Here is a 21,082-nt window from a genome sequence, read left to right as displayed (position 1 = left end):
GGGAATCAGGAGGGCTGAGATGTCGGGAGGGTTTAGTATTGGGGGGGCAGGAGGGTTGGGGTGCTGGGAGGGTTTAGTATTGGGGGGGGGGATCAGGAGGGCTGGGGTGTCGGGAGGGTATCGTATTGAGGAGGGGGAAACAGGAGGGCTGGAATGTCAGGCGCGCTGGAGTGTACAGCAGGTCTGTGGTGTCCGGATCGCTGGAGTGTACAGAAGTTTTAAATGCAGGTAAGGTGCGGCGCTGATTCCTGCTGGCATTCCTCTCACCTTCCCACATGGTATCCTTGGATCGGGGAGGAGGGCCTGTGGCAATAGGCGTGCAATATGCATATGAAGTGCTTGGGCATGTTTGCAGAAGAGCCCAAGCCCGCCCGAGGTATTCTGGAGGCTCTCCACACTCTGCAGCCGCACGTATGCAAGGGGCGGGGACTGCCTGTGCAGCCTGGGATCGGGTGAGCGTGCTCATACGCCGCTCTGGAGCGGCAGTGGGATGTCTTTGCGGTCTACCTGCCACCTGTCTGGCTGTCAACAGGTAGCCCGCAATCGACAAGTTGCCAACCCCTGCCATAAATGGTCACTGGCACTTGCAAAACACCACATTTCCTGTTCTTTGAGCAGTAGTTTAGAGGGAAGAAAGAGAGAGAGGGCTCATAGTGTAAAACCATTTGGATCATTTTTTTTTTTTTTTAGAAATAAGGGGTACAATTATACTCAGATTTGCATGTGCCTGATTATACCTGGCACCCTGTGTATACAGCATATGTAGGCGGCAGGTCCCCAGAGATTCTACTTCTGAAAGTGCGGCACGGCTTGATCCCCAGAGGTGACTTGAGCTGAAATTGCACCACATTTCAACCATCAAATGGTCATCAGGAAGCTGTAGGACTTGTCACATTTGTTTTAACAAATAATTATTCAGATATAGACTGGATAAGGTTGCATTGCTAATTTCTGTGAGATTCATTGTTAGTCTTCTGTGTGGCACAAATGTATTGAGCGTGGTGTTTTTCTCTTTATCACTGATTTCTATTGTTTGCGTACATTATCACTGCAGCTGACATTAGTCATTCACAATAAGTATAAAGTATTTGTAACCCAAAAAAAAAAGATGTCCTGTTCACTTATAGCAGGTTAAACAGCACAGTGCTTGTGCTGTCTAACCTGCCCCTCTGGAAGCTGTAAAAAACCTGGCTGATCCTGGCATTTTCTGCCCCCCCCCCTCTGTAAACTGACCAAGGTTTATCATTGCTGCTGAGCCCTGACACCGTGGTCAGTTTACGTGCCTCCTTCATCCCTCTGTGCCCCCTCCTGTGTCTGTCTCCGCCCCCACCACCGCTGTCATTAATAAAATACTAAAATGCAAAAATAATCGCTGCCAGCCCCTCTTTTAAGCTTCTATCCTGCGCTGTCTCCTTCTGCTGTAGCCTTGAATCGGAGTAGCAGAGCAGGCTGGAGTCACGTGACCGGCCTGAACATACTTTACAAAAAGTTATTTAGAAGGTTTGTTTCTAATAAACAATGACTTAGCTCAGGATGGAAGCTTAAAAGAGAAGGGTTGGCAGAAAATCATCATGTAGGGTTACTAACCCTTTAAGGTTAGCTCCAGGGAGGGATCCATGCTGGATTGAAAAAACCTCCACAATCGGATCCATCCTCGCCACTGAGGCCATAGGATGGTACCTGGGCCTTGCATTGAAGAACGAGGTTTTGCCTGTAAGCTTCTCTTTGAGGGCTGGACCCTAGGAACCAGGACTCTTTTTGGTTTTTCATATTACCTAAAGTTGTTCCTGAGGGGTGCTATACAGGTCCAAAGGAGCGGAACCCCTTTAAAAAGGGCCCCAGTCTTTGAAGGTTTAACTACGCTGCCCGCCATGATTGGTGAAGGTTGGATCTGTCTGTTAAATCAGCAGTATCCTGCAGCGAGGATAAGGTAAGGGGAGAAGCCTAGGAACTGTAAAAAGTCCACCTATGCCTTTTTCTCCAAAAAAAAAAAAAAAAAAAATATATATATATATATATATATATATATATATATATATATATATATATATATATATATATATATATATATATATATATATATATATATAATCTGTTTGCCTTAAAATGTCTCCCCTAGAGGGAGTTTATTACACTTGCCTAGTACGATGCCTTTTTCAGCAGCTCTGTGTCTGCCTATAGGAGCGGGTGTGGTCCCTGCAGCCAGAGGGGAGTTCTTAATTGAACAGATGGTGTTCCTCTTCTGAGGGATCTAAAGGGGTTACAGCAGTAGTTTATTATCATATAAAACCAGCCATTTGCATTTTTTTGTATAAAGTGAAGTATTCCTTTAAAACTAGGAACTTAACAAACACTCCCCCACCTCAAACCCCTTTTTCCAAGGGAACAGTGGGCACAGGATGAGGTGTTATCCTCAGGTGATCACGGGGTAAAACAAGCCAAATTTTCCTCTGTGGAGAAAACAACAGTTGATGAACCTTATGCAACCTCACAATCTGACAGATTGATGGTACAAACTCTTACAGAGATGGTTCATTCCACTTTTTATACTACTCCTAACAGAGTAAGCTGAAAGTCCAGGTCCCTTCTTTGGGTTTTTAAAAAAAAAAAAAAAAAAAAAAAAACCCCACCTTTTTACAGCGCTTATTTATGCTGAATGGGATCATCTGGATAAGCATTTTTTCCCTCCAAAGAGTTTCTCAGTTCTCTATCATGGAGGAAAAATTTATAAAGGTTGGAAAGTACCAGCAGTAGACGCTGCGATTTCCAGCATCAAGATGCATAATTGCTTAAGCATCCAACAGATAAGGAGTTGTAATTTTTTTGTTAAAATCCTCCTACCAATGGCGCTATGTTTCGCCATAGATGCCATAAAAGACCCTATCCACCAGACGTCTCGCCTTACGCTTGTGCTAAAACACATGCTTAGGATCCTGTGGTTAAAAGGGTTGGTCAGCCGAAGCATCTTGCAAAAAAGGGTGTCTGACTAGTTTCCCTTTTCATTGGGGAAGGTTTGGTGAAATACATCCAAATGATTTCTAGCAGTAAAGCTCTCTTGTCCAGTAGAAGGTTTAAATGTCCTTTTATTTAAAGTGAAGCCACAACAGCTCACAGGTTAAGTACTCTGACGGCCAGTGCAGCCATGGGAGACTTCCTGACAGGCATGGGTTCAGATCCACATGTCGGCGTTCACTAGTGAAGGAGCCACTCCTCACAGGTTAACTACTCTGACGGCCAGCGTAGCCATGGGAGGCTTCCAGAAAGACGTGGGACCTCGTCTTCACGTTGGCTCCTTGTGACCTTGGACAAGTCACTTAAACAGATTCCTTCCCCTGCGCAGGGGCAGCTGCCTCTAGGCAGCGGTGACGGCCTCCACCGTCAGACTCGAGGGCATGAATTCCAAGAAATACTGTTCAGATCTGTGCAACTTCAAGGTAGTCCCTGCACTACTTTGGTACCACTTTGATGCGACTTGAGGTCCATAAACCTCTAGAATACACAGGCATTCTTTCCTGTCGCATCAAAATTGCGCCCTGGCGTATTCTCGGCGGCAAAGGATCACAGTAAAATCACGCAACTTTGGGGTTGCAATAGTGGAAACTGAGCCTAAGAGGAGAAAATGTTCAGCCCCTGTATACATGATTGAAGATGTGTTTTTCCTCCGCCCTGCAGGGCCTAGAAGGTAAATTAGCCACTTTAATTGCATCCGCTATCCAGGGATGGGAAGCGTGTTAGATCGCCTCCCCCACCTGAGATCCCTTATCAAGGGAACAGTGGGTAGAGGGTGAAGGATTACCCTCAGGTAATCGGGAAGAAAGGCAAACCGAGTACTCCTCTGCAGAGGAGACAACTAGAGTTGAACTTTTTTTCAGCCTCGCAATCTGAGAAATTGCTGGTACAAATCTCTTACAGAGATGATTTGTGCCTCTTTCAAGCTACCTCTAGTAGAGTCAGCTGATCTGTTTTTTCTTATGGGGCGTACACACGGTCGGACTTTTCAGCTACAAAAGTCCGACAGCCTGTCCGACAGACTTTCGACGGACTTTCGACGGACTTGCGGCGGACTTTCTAACGAACAGACTTGCCTACACACGATCACACAAAAGTCCGTCGAATTCTTACGTGATGACGTACACCGGACTAAAATAAGGAAGTTGATAGCCAGTAGCCAATAGCTGCCCTAGCGTGGGTTTTTGTCCGTCAGACTAGCATACAGATGAGCGGATTTTTCGACCGGACTCGAGTCCGTCGGAAAGATTTGAAGCATGTTTCAAATCTAAAGTCCGTCGGATTTGAGGCTGAAAAAGTTCGTTGAAAGTCCGGAGAAGCCCACACACGATCGGATTACCAGCCAGCTTTAGTCCGTCAGCGTCCGTTGGACTTTTGTAGACGAAAAGTCCGACCGTGTGTACGCGGCATTAGGTTCCTTGGAACCTTCACTGCCTTTTTCATGCGTTTCCTATACATGTACAGAGCTACGCAGAAATTCAACAGATCCATTCTGGATCTAAAAGAATCTAAATCAGTTCCTGAAGATCCGCTCCTTTCTATGGAGTCGATCAAGTCAGTAGTTTCTATCCTGCAAGTAGGAAAACTTCTAGTGCCTATCATCATCAGTGACGCATATCTGCATGTCCATAAATTTCCAGCTCACCAAAGGTTTCTGCGGTTCGAAGTAGAACAGCAGCATTTTAGTTTTGCTCTTCGGGCTAGCTAGAGCACCTCGAGTGTTGACAAAGGTGCTAGCCCCACCTGTAGCCAGGTCAAGGGCACAGGGCTTAAACAGTCTTGGCATACCTAGACAATCTATTGCTAATAGACCAATCGCTGTTTGGAGTAAGGTGTACGCATTACAACCAGTTACCTGGAAAGGTCTGGGTTGCATTCTCAACCTAGTAAAGTCTCCATTAAAATCGCTAAAAAAGGGCTGCAGTATTTGGGTCTGATCATAGATACAGCCCAGAAAAAGGGTCTTCTTGCCCAGAGAAAAAAAAAAAAAACACCACTCTATAAAAGAGCTGGTGCGGATGGTCAGGTCAAAAGGAGGTCCCTCCATTAAACTTTGCATGAGGTTGTTAGAAAAGATGGTGGCTTCATTCGAAGCAGTTCCCTTTGCCCAGTTCCATTCGAGACTGTTGCAAAACAGTATTCTATTTTCTTGAAACAAAACGATCCAAGCTTTGGACTTGCCAATGCTGCTGTCCCCAAGGGTGTCGCAAAGCCTCAATTGGTGGTTACTAAAGAATGTCCTAAAGGGTAAATCCTTCAGACCACTTATCTGGAAAGTGGTAATGACAGAGAAGACAACTGTCCACAGTGTTCAAGAACCGAAAGAGCCTTGCCCATCAACATCCTAGAGATTCGGGCAGTGCGTCTGGCTCTAAAAGCCTGGACTTCCAGGTTAAGGGATTGTCCAGACAGGATCCAATCTGTCAATGCCACGGCTGTGGCCTATATCACTCACCAAAAGGGGAACCAAGAATCTCTTAGTGCAGAGAGAAGTGAAACATATTCTAACTTGGGCAGAAAGAAATATTCCGTGCCCATCGGCAGTCTTCATTCCAGGAATAGAAAATTGGCACGCGCACTACATGTGCCGCCAGCAGATTATTCCCAGGGGAATGGTCTATTCACCCTGACATGTTTCGGCTGTTTGTCAAGGATGGGGGACTCCGGATGTACATCTTCTAGCATCCAGTGCAACAAAGTTAGTCAACTTTGTGTCCACAACAAAGGATCCATTCGCATGCAGAACAGATGCGTTGATGATACTGTGGGATCAGCTTTTACTGATCTATGCATTTCCCCCCATTCAGTTGCTGCCTTGACTTCTTTGCAGGATCAAGCTGGAAAGAAAACCGGTAATTCTGGCAGCACCAGCATGGCCCAGAAGGTCATGGTATGCAGAGGTCGTAAAGATGGCAGTGGAGGGTCTGTGGTCCCTTCCACTAAGGCCAGACCTGCTCTCACAGGGGCCGATATTCCATCCTACTTTACGAATGCTAAATTTAACGGCCTGGCTATTGAGACCCACATTCTGAAAAGACGTGGGCTTTCCAGGGCAGTTATTTCTACTTTAATGCTAGGAAGCCAGCTTCTAGAGCTATATTTTATAGAGTCTGGAAAGCTTATGTTTCCTGGTGTGAATCCAAGGGTTTGCACCCTCGGAGATATATTATAGGCAGAATTCTTGCCTTTCTACAAGTAGGTGTAGAGATGAAGTTGGCCCTGAGTACTATTAAGGGCCAAGTCTCAGCCTTATCAATTTTATTTCAAAGACCACTTGCTACGCATTCTTTAGTCCGGGGTTTCATGCGAGGAGTGATGCGGATTAATCCGCCAGTTAAATCACCCTTAAGCCCTTGGGACTTGAATTTAGTTTTGTTAGTGTTACAAAAACCGCCATTCGAAGCATTACAGCATGTTCCCTTAGTCCTTCTGACTAGGAAGCTGATATTTTTGGTTGCTATATCCTCAGCAAGGAGGGTTTCAGAATTGGCTGCTCTTTCCTGTAAAGAGCCATATTTGGTTATTCATGAGGACAGTGGTGTTGGGCCCTCGTCCAGGTTTTTTACCAAAAGTGGTCTCAGGTTTCCACCTGAACCAAGATATTGTCCTGCCGTTTTTTTCCAAAACCATGTTGGTTATTCATGAGGACAGAGTGGTGTTACGCCCTCGTCCAGGCTTTTGCAAAAAGTGGTTTCAGGCTTTCATCTGAATGAAGATATTGTCCTGACATTGTTTATTCCAAAACAATGTTCCAAAGAAGAAAAGTCACTACATTGTCTTGATGTGGTGAGAGCAGTGAAGATCTATTTAAAGAAAACTGCTCAGATTCGTAAGACTGATGTCTTATTTATTCTGCCAGAGGGTCCTAAAAAAGGACAGGCAGCGTCAAAATCCACTGTGGCTAAGTGGATTCGGCAGGTTATAATTCAAACTTATGATTTAAAGGGAAAGATTCCCCCTTTTCAAGTTAAGGCGCACTCTGCCAGAGCGGTTGGTGCTTCTTGGGCAGTGTGTCACCAGGCCTCCATGTCTCAGATCTGCAAGGCCGTGACTTGGTCTTCAGTGCATACATTTACAAAATTTTATCAAGTAGATGTAAGATGGAATGAGGATATTGCCTTCGGGCGCAGTGTGCTGCAGGCAGCAGTATAATTCCTCAAGGTCTGGGGGTGCCCTACGGGTTGTGTCTCCCTCCCCTCAAGTAGCATTGCTATGGGACATCCCACCAAGTAATTACTTGAGGCTCTGTGTCCTATGATGTACGATAAAGAAAATGGGATTTTTAAAACAGCTTACCTGTAAAATCCTTTTCTTGGAGTACATCATAGGACACAGAGCTCCCGCCCCTCTGTTTTATGGGGTGAGAGTATATTGCTTATATTGCTTGGCTACAAAAACTGAGGACTCCTGGAAGGAGGAGGGGTTATATAGGGGAGTCAACTTCCTGTATTGGTTATACCAGTGTCAACACCTGAAGGTAGGCCCATAACCCACCAAGTAATTACTTGAGGCTCTGTGTCCTCTGTGTTAAAAATCCTATTTTGACGTCCCTTCCACTCTGCAATGGTATGGAGCTGGGCGGGGGCCATCTTCCCCTCACTCGGCTCCATGTCAAGCAGGATCCGATTGCCTCTGCCGCTGCCGGCGGCCCAGGTAAGCGGCGGAGGGCGGCGGAGGGCACCGGAGAGCGGCGGGAGGGGGGGCCCTCACCCGCGACCGATAAAAGTGATCTCGCGATGAACCTGCCGCAATGACCACTTTTATCTGAAACCGGACCACTCACTGAAGAGGGACTACCGAGAATATGGTGGCTAGCCGCTGCCATAACAACGATATCCCTCTTCAAAGTGCTGACGTATATCGTCGCAAGCCGGAAGTGGTTAACCTCTCCTGAACGATTTAACTTGACAGCTAGAAACTGGCTTTTAAAAAGGTCAGTTTAGCCGAGTTTACATGCCGAGTTTAGCCACTTTTTTGTTAAAATGAAAAACATCTAATCGAACCGCTGCTAAACACGAGTTGCCACGTTTGGCAGCATTTACAAGCTGTTACAGGCATTTGGCGTTTCAAAAAATGCTTCTAAACTAAACTGCCTAGAAACTACTATAAATTACCCTGTGTACATGTACTGATAAAATAACAGGGCAGAGTTCAGGGGCAGCTGAAAAAAATGCCCAACTGCTCCTAAACATCCGTCTACCAGCAGCAGTGTACTTGAAGCCTTTGCAGCATTTTTTGGAAAGCAAAAAAAAAAATGTCCCTTCCGCCCATAGCTCTTAAAGAGACTTTTTTTTTTTTTTTTTTTTTTCAAATGACATTTTTATTTATTTTTTTTTTGCATTTTAGTGCAAATCTGAGATCTGAGGTGTTTTTGAACCCAGATCTTATATTTAAGAGGTCCTGTCATGCTTTTTTCTATTGCAAGGGATGTTTACATTCCTTGTAATAGGAATAAAAGTGACAACTTTTTTTTTTAAGGAACAGTGTAAAAATAAAAATTAAAGTAAAATGAATAAGAAAAAATAAAATTTTTAACGTGCCCCGTCCCACCAAGCTCACGTGCAGAAGCGAACGCATATGTGAGTAGCGCCCGCATATGAAAACGGAGTTCAAACCACACATGTGAGGTATTGCTGTGATCGTTAGAGCAAGAGCAATAATTTTAGCCCTAGACCTCCTCTGTAACTCAAAACATGCAACCTGTAGTATTTTTTAAACATCGCCTATGGAGATTAAGGGTAAAAGTTTGTCGCCATTCCACGAGCGGGTGCAATTTTGAAGCGTGACATGTTGGGTATCAATTTACTCGGCATAACATCTTTTACAGTATTAAAAAAAAAATTGGCTTACTTTTACTGTTTTATTTTTTAATTAACCACTTGACCACTGGGCACTTAAACCCCCTTCCTAACCAGACCAATTTTCAGTTTTCAGTGCTCCCATTTTGAATGACAGTTACTCGACAATTATTGCATGTACCTATATGAAATTTTTGTCCTTTTTTCACACAAATAGAACTTTCTTTTGGTGGTATTTAATCACCGCTGAGTTTTTAATTTCTTTTTATAAGAGAAAAAAGACCGAAAATTCTTTTAAAAAATGCATTTTTCTTCGTTTCTGTTATAAAATTTTGCAAATTAGTAATTTTTCTTCATATATTTTGGCCAAAATTTATACTGCTACATATCTTTGGTAAAAATAACCCAAATCTGTGTATATAATTTGGTCTTTGTGAAAGTTATAGAGTCCACAAGCTATGGTGCCAATCTCTGAAAATTGATCACACCTGAAGTACTGGCGGCTCATTTCTTAAGACCCTAACAAGCTAGGAAAGTACAAATACCCCCCAAATTACCCCTTTTTGGAAAGTAGACATTCCAAGGTATTTAGTTAGAGGCATGGTGAGTTTTTTGAAGTTGTAATTTTTTTCCCACAATTCTTTGCAAAATAAAGATTTTTTTTTCACAAAATTGTTATATTAGCAGGTTATTTCTCACACACAGCATATGCATAGCACAAATTACACCCCAAAACACATTCTGCTACTCCTCCTGAGTGTACACATACAGAGGCTCAACATGCAGGGAGCGACATCAGACGTTCTTGGAGCATAAATTACACATATAAATTCTTGACTACCTCTTACACTTTTGAAGGCCCTGGAGAACCAGGACAATGGAAACGCCCCAAAAATGACCACATTTTGGAAAGAAAACAACCCAATGTATAATCTATGAGGCATATCGAGTCTTTTGAACATGTCATTTTTTTCTATTAGCTTTTGGAAAATAAACACTTTTTTTTTTTTTTTTTACACAACGTTGTCCATTTACACAATATTTCTAACACATAGCATGTACATACCAAACATTACACCCCAAAATAGATTCTCCTACTCCTGAGTACGGCGATACCACATGTGTGAGACTTTTCCACAGCCTGGCCACATACAGAGGATCAACATGCAGGGAGCACCATCAGGTGTTCTAGGGACATAAGTTTCAAATCTAATTTGACTACCTATTACACTTTTGTGAGGCACTGTAGTGGCATGGATGATAACTGATGTGGCATGGATGAACATGAATGGGGATGGCTGAGCATGAATGAGTATGGCCGGGTATGGCTGAGTATGGATGGGTGTGGCTAATTATGGATGGGGGTGGATGGGATGGCTGAGCATGGAAGGATGGATGAGTATGGATGGATGGGTATGCAGAGCATGGCTGAGTATGCAGAGTATGGATGGGTATGCATGGCTGAGTATGCAGAGTATTGATGGGTATGCATGGCTGAGAATGGATGGATTGATTTGTCACTGAGCAGCGCTGTGTGCACTACACATCCAGCCCACAGCGCTGCTGCCACCGATCTCTCCCCTCTACGCTCACACTGGATGGAGAGGGAAAAGAGGAACCGGTCATCACGCCGGTTTGTTTACATGTAATCGTCTCCGTCATTTGACGGTGCTATCACATGGTAAACGGCCGCGATCATCGGCCGTTTACCGTGACGTGGATGTGTTCGGGTGCGCGCCCCAGGGGGCGCGTGACAGCGGGATTCTGGGAAGATGTCACTGTACGCTCTCCCAGAGTTATGCAACCGCCCTGTAGCCATCATTCGGCTATGGGCCGGTTGTTAAGTGGTTAAAAAAAGTGCACTTGTAAGACCGCTGGGCAAATACCAAAATAATAATAATAATAATAATAGTATTGCAATGACCGTGATTTTGTTCTCTAGGGTGTTAGAAAAAAAACAATATATAATGTTTGGGGGTTTTATGTAAACTTCTAGCAAAAAAAAAAATGATTTTAACGTGTAAACCCAAATCTCAGAGGCTCAGTCCTTAAGTGGTTAAACAATGTCCTCCCATGTACATTAAGCCTAAACTTGACTGCCTAGAAAGGACTATAAATTATCCTTTGTACATGTACTGATAAGATAACAGAGGAGAGTTCAGGGGTAGCCGAAAAATAAAATGTCCAACTGCTCCTAAGCATCCCTTTACCAGCAGCAGTGTACATAAAGCCTTAAAGTATTTTTTTCACAATTTACCTAGGCGCAACGTTTATCAACTTTGTCAAGAATAATGAAGACTGGATTTAATTTTTTTTTTTATTGTTGCTCATCGTAATATCTTTTTCTCTGAGTTCATTAAAAGACACAGCACCCACCTCTTATGTTCCTTTGTACTGCTTTGTGACTGAGCTGCTTGTTGCAGATGGGGGCTTTGACTTCCCCCATAGGCGGTGCTTTGTTCAACCTAGTGTCCTACTTCTTAAGGCGGCGCTATAACTCTACAGTCAAGAATAATGAAGAGCTGTGTTTTTCAATTAACTCATGGAAAATTATTTTATGGTGAGTGACAATCGGAGAAATAATTGTTTGGTTGTCTGAATTGTTTTTCTTTAATTACTGGTAGTTACATACAGTGTTTATGGTGGAGGGATGTTTTTTCATAATGCTTTTATTGCCAGAATCAGTACTTTAGTATATATTTGGATAACACTTTAGCCATGGATTCCCTGAGTATATGAATAGCAATGTTTATTTTTCTTTGGATTACCTTTTGCTGACTTGACTATAATTTTTGTTATTGCAATGTCAAATCATGATAAAATTTGTGAATTTTGTTACATTACTCTGTAGACTTTAATATAATGTTTTTTAGACTGTGGTTACATATGCATCTAGAACACCATTGCTATGAATTATATGAAGCATCGGCATTAGATTTGACTTCGTGAAATTATTTCTACAGGTAATGGTGCCCTGAGAAAGAAAGTTCTGATTAAGGGTCAGGGAGCAGAGAGCAGACCAAAAAAAGGGCAAGATGTCATGGTGAAGCTGAAGACTAGTTTGGAGAATGGCAGCGTTGCTGAGGAACATGTCAACCTCACGTTTACTTTGGGAGATGGTGATGTCATGCAGGTGAGCCTGTAGATTATTTTGGGATGTAAGTGTGCAAATGTTTTTAAGGGTAAAACACTAATAAGGAATTATTAGCCAATGCTATTTCTTAAGTTGTCAGAAAATAAAGAAGGTGTATAGGGTAGATAGAAAATAAACACACATACTTCCCTCTATGCTGCAGCATCGGTGAGATGCTATGACTGTCACACGTCGACTCTAAGCCTGAACTACGTGATCACATTTACTGCTGATTGCTCAGTTCTCTGTCTGCTCAGAGTGGAGAGCAGTGACTGTCAGTGGAGCACCAAGTTGGAGAGGGGGCAGGCGCATCTGGCTTCGCCTCTCAGCTGTGTGCTGAAGGGGATTAGTATCTATCAGTTTTAAGTCACGTATAGCAGAAAACAAACTTTAATCCTTCCCCGTTTTTATAAAAATAAAAAAGTGGTTGTAATACAGTCACATTTGTACTATAACGACTTTTTTTTTTTTTTTTTTTTTTTAAACCTCTCCTGCCATGCTTTCCATGTTTTTCATCCACTTGAAGCAGGTGATCAAATTAAGTGCTCTGACCTTTCTGATCTATATGCTTTTCCCCGTTCAGAAAATGTTAAGACCAGAAACATTCAGACAGCATTTTCAAAAGCAGGTCATGAATGACTGCTACCATATTTTACTCAGAACCGGTTTCCCTACAAAATGTATAGTCATTAGGATTTTTTCAATATTTACAAAAGCATTGAAGTTTATTTTACCTATAACTCTTACGAAGGCTGGCCATACATAGTTGAATTTCGAAAGAATTTTCTTTTGAAAATCAGAAAATTTGTGCGTTTTGTGATCCAATGATGCCACCATTGATTTTGAAATTCGGCCAACCAAGCCTTCAATTTCACCTCATGCTGCTACAGAAAAGAATCTTCTTTTCTTTCTGGGAATTTTCTTTTCTTGCACATTTCTTTTTCAATTTCATTTCTCGCACGATTCTCCCATCATTGATTAGAAAATCGTTAGTTTTTCAAAAAATTTCCAATGCACAATTTCTCAAATTCGATGGCCGCATGAAAATCGTCTGTTGCTGCAGCCCTGTAATGGTGCGAAATACGAACGAAAATTCTCAGATAAGAGTTTCGAAAGACAGTTCTTTTGAAGTTCCACCCATGTATGGTCTTAGACCACTGCAGGCCACAGCTTCCAAGCACAGAGCAAGTTTTCTTACAGGCAGGAGACAGGATTTTTTATGCTGGCTCTGGCTGCTTTAGGTGCCTTTCCACATGGTTCCATTCTGTCTCAATGGGGCTCCATAGACTTATCCCTGCCAAATCATGTCAGACATGTGACGTCTGTAACGTGATGGAGGAAAACCAGACCCGTATAATCTCCATGGGTTGCCAATTGTAAATGGATGTACATTCCTTTTATATGTTTACATTAATTCCTTTCTGCAATTATTGCAAGATAATCACAAGATAAAAACAGATTTGCATCGCCCAACATTGCAGTTCATTTTTGATCAATCTGATCACAGGTCAAAAACAGACTGACATTCTCATATGAAATGGGCCTTAAAGTGGTTGTAAAGGCTCAAGGTTTTTTTAAAGTGTAGTTCCACCCACTTTTACAACTCTTCAGCATCCCTCACTAAACTGTGCACTGTAAACGAATTGGATATTTTTTTTTTTTTTCTCAGCACTTACTGTATATCTGCTGTATTCATTTTTCACTTCCTCCTCCCTGGCCGAGGCCCATCGCATCATTTCCTGTTTGCAACGCCTTCTGGGAAGGGGGGGTGGCAACTTTCTCAAACTGCCGTTGCTATGGAAACCTGACCTGAAACATATTAAACTGCTTGTGCTGCACTGAGCATGTGCGAGATCTGCAAGGATGAGATCCAGGAAGAAATACAGTGTGGCTTCAGATGCCCACACTTAGGATGGCCACGGCCTGCTGTAAGTTTATAAAATAACAAACTACTGCTATAAACTAACAAAACAGACCTTAGTTTACAGACTAACTTTACTAGAATACATTAAACTTGTGTATTATAGGGGTATTTTTATTTAAAAAGTAAAATTTCGGCTGGAACACCACTTTAAGCTCATGCATCCTACACCAATACTTGAGCCCCATCTCGATCCAGCACAAGAACAGAGGCTCTCCAGAGTCTCTGTCTCCTAATTGCCTGAGACAGCAGTGGGAGCTTTGGCACCTGCTACTGTCAATCACAGCCAGTGAGCCAATGAGGAGAGTGCAGGGGTGGGGCTGAGCCATGCTCTGTGTCTGAATAAACGGACAGAGCAGCGGCTCAGAAGCGAGCCTGCTCGGGTGCTACCATAGCAACTGCTTGCTATGGGGGCACTCGGCAGGAGGGAGGGGGCCAGAAGTGCCGACAGTAGACCCAAGAAGAGGAGGATCAGGGCTCCTCTCTACAAAACCACTGTCCAGAACAGGTAAGTATAACATGCTTATTATTTTAAAGGAAAGAAAACTCTTTATCACTTTTAAAGTGTAATTGAAGGTGAAATGTTTTACCCTGATTATACAAGACACAGGGCTTATATGCAGGCTACCTTCAAGTGATGTCTGAATTCTTCAGAAAACTTTTGTCACTCCTAGAACCTTCACCTTCCCGGGGCTAAGAATGTTACACTTCCTCTTTCTCCCTGCTCATGGATCAGAATTGGAACCTCCAAACCTGTTGGAGGATGAAATGGAGGTGATGGGGACACAGATGAGCAACAAACTATGGCTTCTGAACAAATGCTCTCCACTGTGTACACACTGTTGCGTTGTGAACAAGTGTTTGCTTGGCATCCCCAGATTCTCCACAGCCAAAAAAATGTAAGAAGAAATGTGTTCCTGTAGTAGATCCCACCTTTTCATCACTCAATAAACACCTTACCGTTCCTGTTAAAGAAGTAAAAAGCTCTTTTGGCTGTACTTCTCCTGTGGATCACAGGAGTGCAGTTCGTTCTGCACTCCTGTAACCCCTTTTGCAGCATACGGGGGGCTGAATCCTGCTGCTGGCTGATGTCACAGAGCCAGTCCAAGCTGGGCCAAGATTGTGACAATATGGTCAGGATCCTCCCACAACCCTGTACAGGCACCGGGCTCAGGACCTCAGCAAGCCACTGAGAGTCTAAGCCAGCCGCTCAAGCCCCCTCCACAGCCCAGTGCTTCTATGAGCGGTGACTGACAGTCACCGGCTCTCTGCTCACGGAGCTCTGAGAACTGGGGTGAGTTTGATTTTGGGAAAAAAAACCCTTTTAAGGATGTTACCCCTTTTTTTTCTGTAGTTCTTTATTTAGCAGAATGGCAAATATACAAGCATATGAGTGCACATAACAGTTTCTCAGGAGAATTAACTGAAGCCTACGCTTAGTCACTCTCTTTTTGAGCTCTGAAACGCGTCAACTTGCCAGCAAGCTGTTAGGATGTTTTTGGCTGCACTAATCTTGCACTGGATTAAGATGTAATGTCCTACAACTCCTGTGTACATTTATTTTGTGAGCACCCATTTGGCTGTATGTTTTGTTTTACAATAAACCTTCAGTAATGCACTAGGGCAGGGGTTGGGAACCTTTTTGGCTGAGAGCCATGAACGCCACATATTTTAAAATGTAATTTCCGTGAGAGCCATACAATATGTTTAAAACTAAATACAAGTAAATGTGTGCATTTTATATAAGACCAACACTTATAAAGTACAATAAGTCTCTGAATTCTTTTTTTTTAACAATCAGGTGTTCTTTATTAAGGGATAAATCACAGAACAAAGAAATACGGCAAAGTTGCCGAACATGACATGACCTCTGAATTCTTTTTAATAACGTTGTTATGCTGTTGCTAATGGTAGTATGCCTGTAAAGGGGCGCATGTTTCCCGTGTTTAGAACAGTCTGACAGCAAAATGACATTTCTAAAGGAAAAAAAGTCACGTAAAACTACTATCGCTAGCGCTGGCTATAATGAATTGTCGGTCCGACAATACACATAAAAGTTCATTGATAAAAATGGCATGGAATTTCCCCACAGGGGAACCCCGAACCAAAATTTAAAAAAAAATGCTTGGGGGTCCCCCTAAATTCCATACCAGGTCCTTCAGGTCTGGCATGGATATTAGGGGAACCCTGCGCCAAAATTTTTAAAAAAATGGTGTGGGGGTCCCCCTAAATTCCATACCAGACCCTTCAGATCTGGTATGGATATTAAGGGGAACCCCGTGCCAAAATTAAAAAAAAAAAAATGGCGTGAGGGTCCCCCCAAAAATCCATACCAGACCCTTATCCATACCAGACCCTCCTCTGACGCACGGGGACTTCGCTGTGGCTTTCCCCATGTTGTCAGAGGGGAGTGGGGTCACCCGTTTATGTAACCGGGTGACCCCGCCCCCCTCTGACAACACTGGGAAGGCCACAGGGAGGTCCCCGTGCATCAGGAGGGCGGAGTCATCGGGTGGCCCCTCCCTCCGTTATATAAGAAGTGTCAGAAGAACCGAAGCATCACGTGGCGGTAGACTCCCACTGAGGTGGATTGTGCGGACGGAGCAGAGAAGAAGCAGGAGGAAGATGTGGGACGAGAAGAGCGGAGGAAGAAAGAAGATGGAAAACCAGAAGAAATTAAGGACTTGTCAAAAACCGTCTCTTGTGTTTAACCTTTTTGACACTTTTTTACCAATTCACACGGGGGGGGGCGGGATCTGGAGGTCGCCTTGTTAAAGGGGGCTTCCAGATTCTGATAAGCCCCCTGCCCGCAGACCCCCACAACCACCTGCAAGGGTTGTGGGGATAAGGCCCTTCTCCCCATCAACATGGGGACAAGGTGCTTTGGGGGGCTACCCCAAAGCACCCTCCCAATGTTGAGGGCATGTGGCCTGGTACGGTTCAGGAGAGGGAGGCGTTCTCTCGCCCCCCCCCCCTCTTTTCCTGCGGCCTGCCAGGTTGCGTGCTTGGATAAGGGTCTGGTATGGATTTTGAGGGGGACCTCACGCCATATTTTTTTTTTACATTTTGGCATGGGTTTCCCCTTAATATCCATACCAGATCTGAAGAGCCTGGTATGGAATTTAGGGGGACCCCCACGCATTTAAAAAAAAAAAATTTACGGTACGAAATTTAAAGGAGTATTACACTTTTATTGTTTCACTTTAAGCATTATTAAAATCGTTGCTCCTGAAAAAAACTTTGTTTTTAAAACTTTTTTTTGCATTGATACATGTCCCCTGGGGCAGGACCCAGGTCCCCAAACACTTTTTATGACAATACCATGCATATAAGTCTTTAAAATTAGCACTTTTGATTTCTACCATAGACTTTTAAAGGGTGTTCCGCGGCTTTCGAATTTGCCACGAACACCCCAACATAAAGCCCATCCCTACCTGCAACCATGAACATGAGCGGTAGGAAATTAATGGATTGAAATACATGAGAATGTTTTATATTTTTAACGTTAATAATTTTTTTATTAAAGATTTGTCTGCGAGCCAGATGCAGCCATCAAAAGAGCCACATCTGGCTCGCGAGCCATAGGTTCCCGACCCCTGCACTAGGGGTTTGCGCCCTCCTATGTGCTCTTTTACAGTCATCTACTAAATTCCCCGGTATGAAGAGGGCTGCATTGGTTAAGCATACCTGAAGGATGTTTTTCCATTGTTTTTGATGATCAACGGCACAAGTAGATTCTTAAGCAGAACTCTTTGCGCTGGAAGTGTTTTTGTTTTGCGCTTTGCAGTGAATGCCCTGGTCATTCGTTGGACTGCATTCAGGCTGATATTTCCCTTCCCTCTGATAAAGATTCTCCCTTGGCTGCTGTGCAAGGTAGAGGTAGAAAGGGTTTCCAGTGATCCTGTTTGCTCCCAACTGGTCCAGAAGGACATGGTATTCAGACATACTCAAGCTCCTGGCAGACGAGCCTTGGCTGTTTCCAAACAGACCACACTTTCTGGCACAAGGTTCCCTTTTTCCATCCTGCTTCAGTCACTGGCTTTAATGGCATGGCTGTTAAAACATATCCTAAAGGATTGAGGTATCTGATTCTGTTATCCTTGCCTTACTCAGAGCGAGAAAATCTACCTCCTGCTGCAAGATCTACCATCGCACATGGAAGACTTATTTATCTGGTGCGAAGACAGACCACTTAATCCCAGGGAATATGGTTGTTTGTATTTTAGCCTTTCTTTAATATGTCTTTGACCCACGTCTGGCCCTGAGTACTCTTAAGGGACAGGTTTCTGCCTTAACCATTCACTACTAGAAAGAGAGTGTTGCTTGCCTAAATCCCACAGTTTGACCACAATTCAACCCCTATGTTGCCTTCCTGTTCAATTTGTTAGGCGTGTTTCTGAGCTGGCAGCCCCCTCTTGAAGAGAGCCTTTTTTTTGTATTGCACAGGGACATAGTGATCTTCAGGCCAAGACCTCATTTTCTACCAAAAGTGGTCCCTGCTTTCAACATCGGTGAGGATATCGTCCTTCATTCCCTCTGTACTGCTGCAAAACACGCTGAAGAAAATTCCTTACACTGCTTGGATGTGTCAGGGCTGTCAGGAGTCTTTTTGGCAGCCCTAGCAAAGCTGATATCCTTTTCGTCTTACCTACATGCTCTTGTAAAGCATTCTGCCTTCCACTCTACCATTGCGTGGTAGAATGCCTATGCCTACGCCCATAAGGAAAGAGTCTACTCTTTCCCTGTTAAAGCTCATTCAACCAGGTCTGTTGGTGTCTCTTGGGCTTTCCAGCATGACATATCTGTTTCCCAGAATTCCAAGGCCACCAACTGGTTACCTGTTCACATATTTTCCTGGTTTTACCAGTCTTCGGCTGATGCAATGTTGGGCCACCTGGTACTTCAAGCAAGAGCGTTCCAGTTTTTTTTAATTTTTTTTGTGGGCATGTTGTGGGCATGTTGGTTGTTCTGTTTGCTATGTTGTTGTCCCCACCTCAGTTTACTTTTGGGCATTCCATGGTCTATAAGTACAAAGCCTGTGTCTTGAACTGTAGAATTAAGATGATGGGAATCTTGACTTACCTGTAAATTTCTTATCTTTAAAGTGGATGTAAACCCGAAATGTGTTTTTTTTTATATATTATACCGTAGATTATAAGATTTCCTATCATTTGAGCCCAGTCTTGCCACACAGAGTTAATCCATCTCTGAGCAATCCTCTTTTATTGTTCAGTGGGAAAAATCTTGACAAATTGAGAAAAACTTTGTCAAATCCTCCCCCTTGCTGTGAGTGACAGGTGATTTACATATCTCGTGCTTCAGCCTAAGACACAGGCAGTATTTTTAATTCCCTCCCACTCCTTTCTTCAGCAGCTCTGCAAGGATTGGCTGTTCCACACCTCAGCATGATTTGGCATGCTGAAGTCATGTGGTTACTTTCCTGTCTTTTCACTGGATGTTACAGATCATAGCAGAAGTTCAACAGATGTTCAGTGTTAGAAATACACAGGAGAAACAAGGGACAAGAAACGAGACAAGGGGAGTGTAGAGGTGGGCGGGAAGTCTACTGACATCACGACTCCACCCACCGAGCTCCAGACAACAGACCCACCCACAGAATATGCAGTTTTTCGGGTCTCATAACAGACAGAGGGGAGACATTTGACAGGTAAAGATACATACAGGAGGCATGTATATCCTTGTAGATAACCCCTACGGCAGTAGTTTAGAAAGGATGACATTGGGTTTACATCCACTTTAAGTACAGTAGAGGACATAGGCTCCCCTCTGTCTTCTGTCATCACTCCTTACTGCTTGCATAAAAAAGTCTTGCAGAGTTGGTTGGGTTATATGAGCATGAACCAGAGGTTGTCAGTGTCCAGTTGCCTGAAAGCAGCCTGCATATAAATCTTGATCTGTGAATACAAGTCCTGTACTGTGCTCCAAGATGAGGAATTTAAAGGCAAGCCAAAATTCTTTTTTTTTATTTTGGTTAGGGTGGTGAGGGATTAGAACACCCCTCAGGTTTTTACTGTTGTCTGTGTCCCATTAGAGAGATTCACTCTCTTTTTGTGAGTTATCGAAAGTGAAAGAAAATTCCTAATTTTGAGTAGTCACCAGAACAAGAGTAGAGGAGAAATCTTCTAGACACTAGTTCTGGTGACCCTCTCGACTACCAGAAATATCCCCTCCTTAGGAGGGATTTCCTTTCATCTCCCAGAGATTGTAACCCTCTCTTCTCTATCCAAAGTGGGGGGGAATAAAGTTTTGCCTTGTGTTCTTTATAGTGATTCTAAAGGCTGAGGTTGTGGTTTTTTTTTTTTTTTTCTCCCAGCCTTCACTTATACTTTCCTGAGCCTACAGTTAAAATAACATGTCTCCACACGCTTGATGAGCAAGCAGCCAGTTTACCTGTGTCTGTTCACAATCCAGCGATGTGCAGGATAGCAGCTAGACAGCAGCGGGAGCTATTGGCTGCTGCATCTGTCAATCCCAGCCAGTGATGAGGGGTGGGAGCAAGCGGCTTGCTATGGGGGCACTCAGCATGGGGGGTTGGGAGCCAAGAGTGCCAGTGGGAGATACGAGAAGAGGCGGACCGGGCTGCTCTGTGCAAATACCTTTTTAGTATCCCTTTAACCGCTTGCCGTCCATCATATGACGGCAGGTGGCGTGGCTCTCGTTCTGGGAGGGCGTAATATGTCGGCCCTCCATTTAAACAGGGAATGCGCGCGATCGTCCGCGCATCCTTGTTCCTTCAGTGGCTGCGTGTCACGGAGATACCGCTCGCCACCGAGGGGGTGAACAGCCATTGGTAATGGCTGTTTACCACGTGATCGGTCGTGATGAAGTCATGGCCGATCACAGATGGTTCCGCCCCACTGTTCTTGGCGCATGCGCGCGATCACGCTGCACGTGCGCATCGGTGGTGGCGTGTTCCTGGGAACACTGCTTGTCACTGATGCTGGTAAACAGCCATTGGCCGGCGGCTGTTTACCACGTGATCGGCTGTGATCCTTTTTTCAAATTTCAACAAACCGCGGCAACGAGATGTTACCGGGTTCTCCTCCTCACACACTGATCGTGTGTGAGGAGGAGATTGCGGTAACATCTCGTTACCGCTTACAGTGTACACTAATCACACTGATTGCCCCCCCCAATAAAGAGGACCTGTCATCACCCATCATAGTACCTGTCACAGTTCATCTGAGTACCTGTCAGTCC

General features: G+C 43.9%; 1 protein-coding gene across 2 annotated transcripts in view; it reads left to right on the top strand.

Annotated features, from left to right (window-relative positions):
- The window catches only part of FKBP8 (FKBP prolyl isomerase 8), a 237,154-nt gene that overhangs the window by 108,922 nt on the left and 107,150 nt on the right, over positions 1-21,082 (top strand). For both annotated transcript variants that reach the window (XM_073595977.1, XM_073595969.1), the window contains exon 3: positions 11,771-11,940. In XM_073595977.1, the coding sequence (XP_073452078.1) occupies positions 11,771-11,940 (170 nt within the window). The remainder of the gene's footprint in view (positions 1-11,770; positions 11,941-21,082) is intronic.

Source organism: Aquarana catesbeiana, linkage group LG01, assembly GCF_042186555.1.
Source record: "Aquarana catesbeiana isolate 2022-GZ linkage group LG01, ASM4218655v1, whole genome shotgun sequence".
NCBI classification, from domain to species: Eukaryota; Metazoa; Chordata; class Amphibia; order Anura; family Ranidae; genus Aquarana; species Aquarana catesbeiana.
Note: the sequence above shows the minus strand (reverse complement) of the source record. Positions and strands in the feature narration are given on the sequence as shown.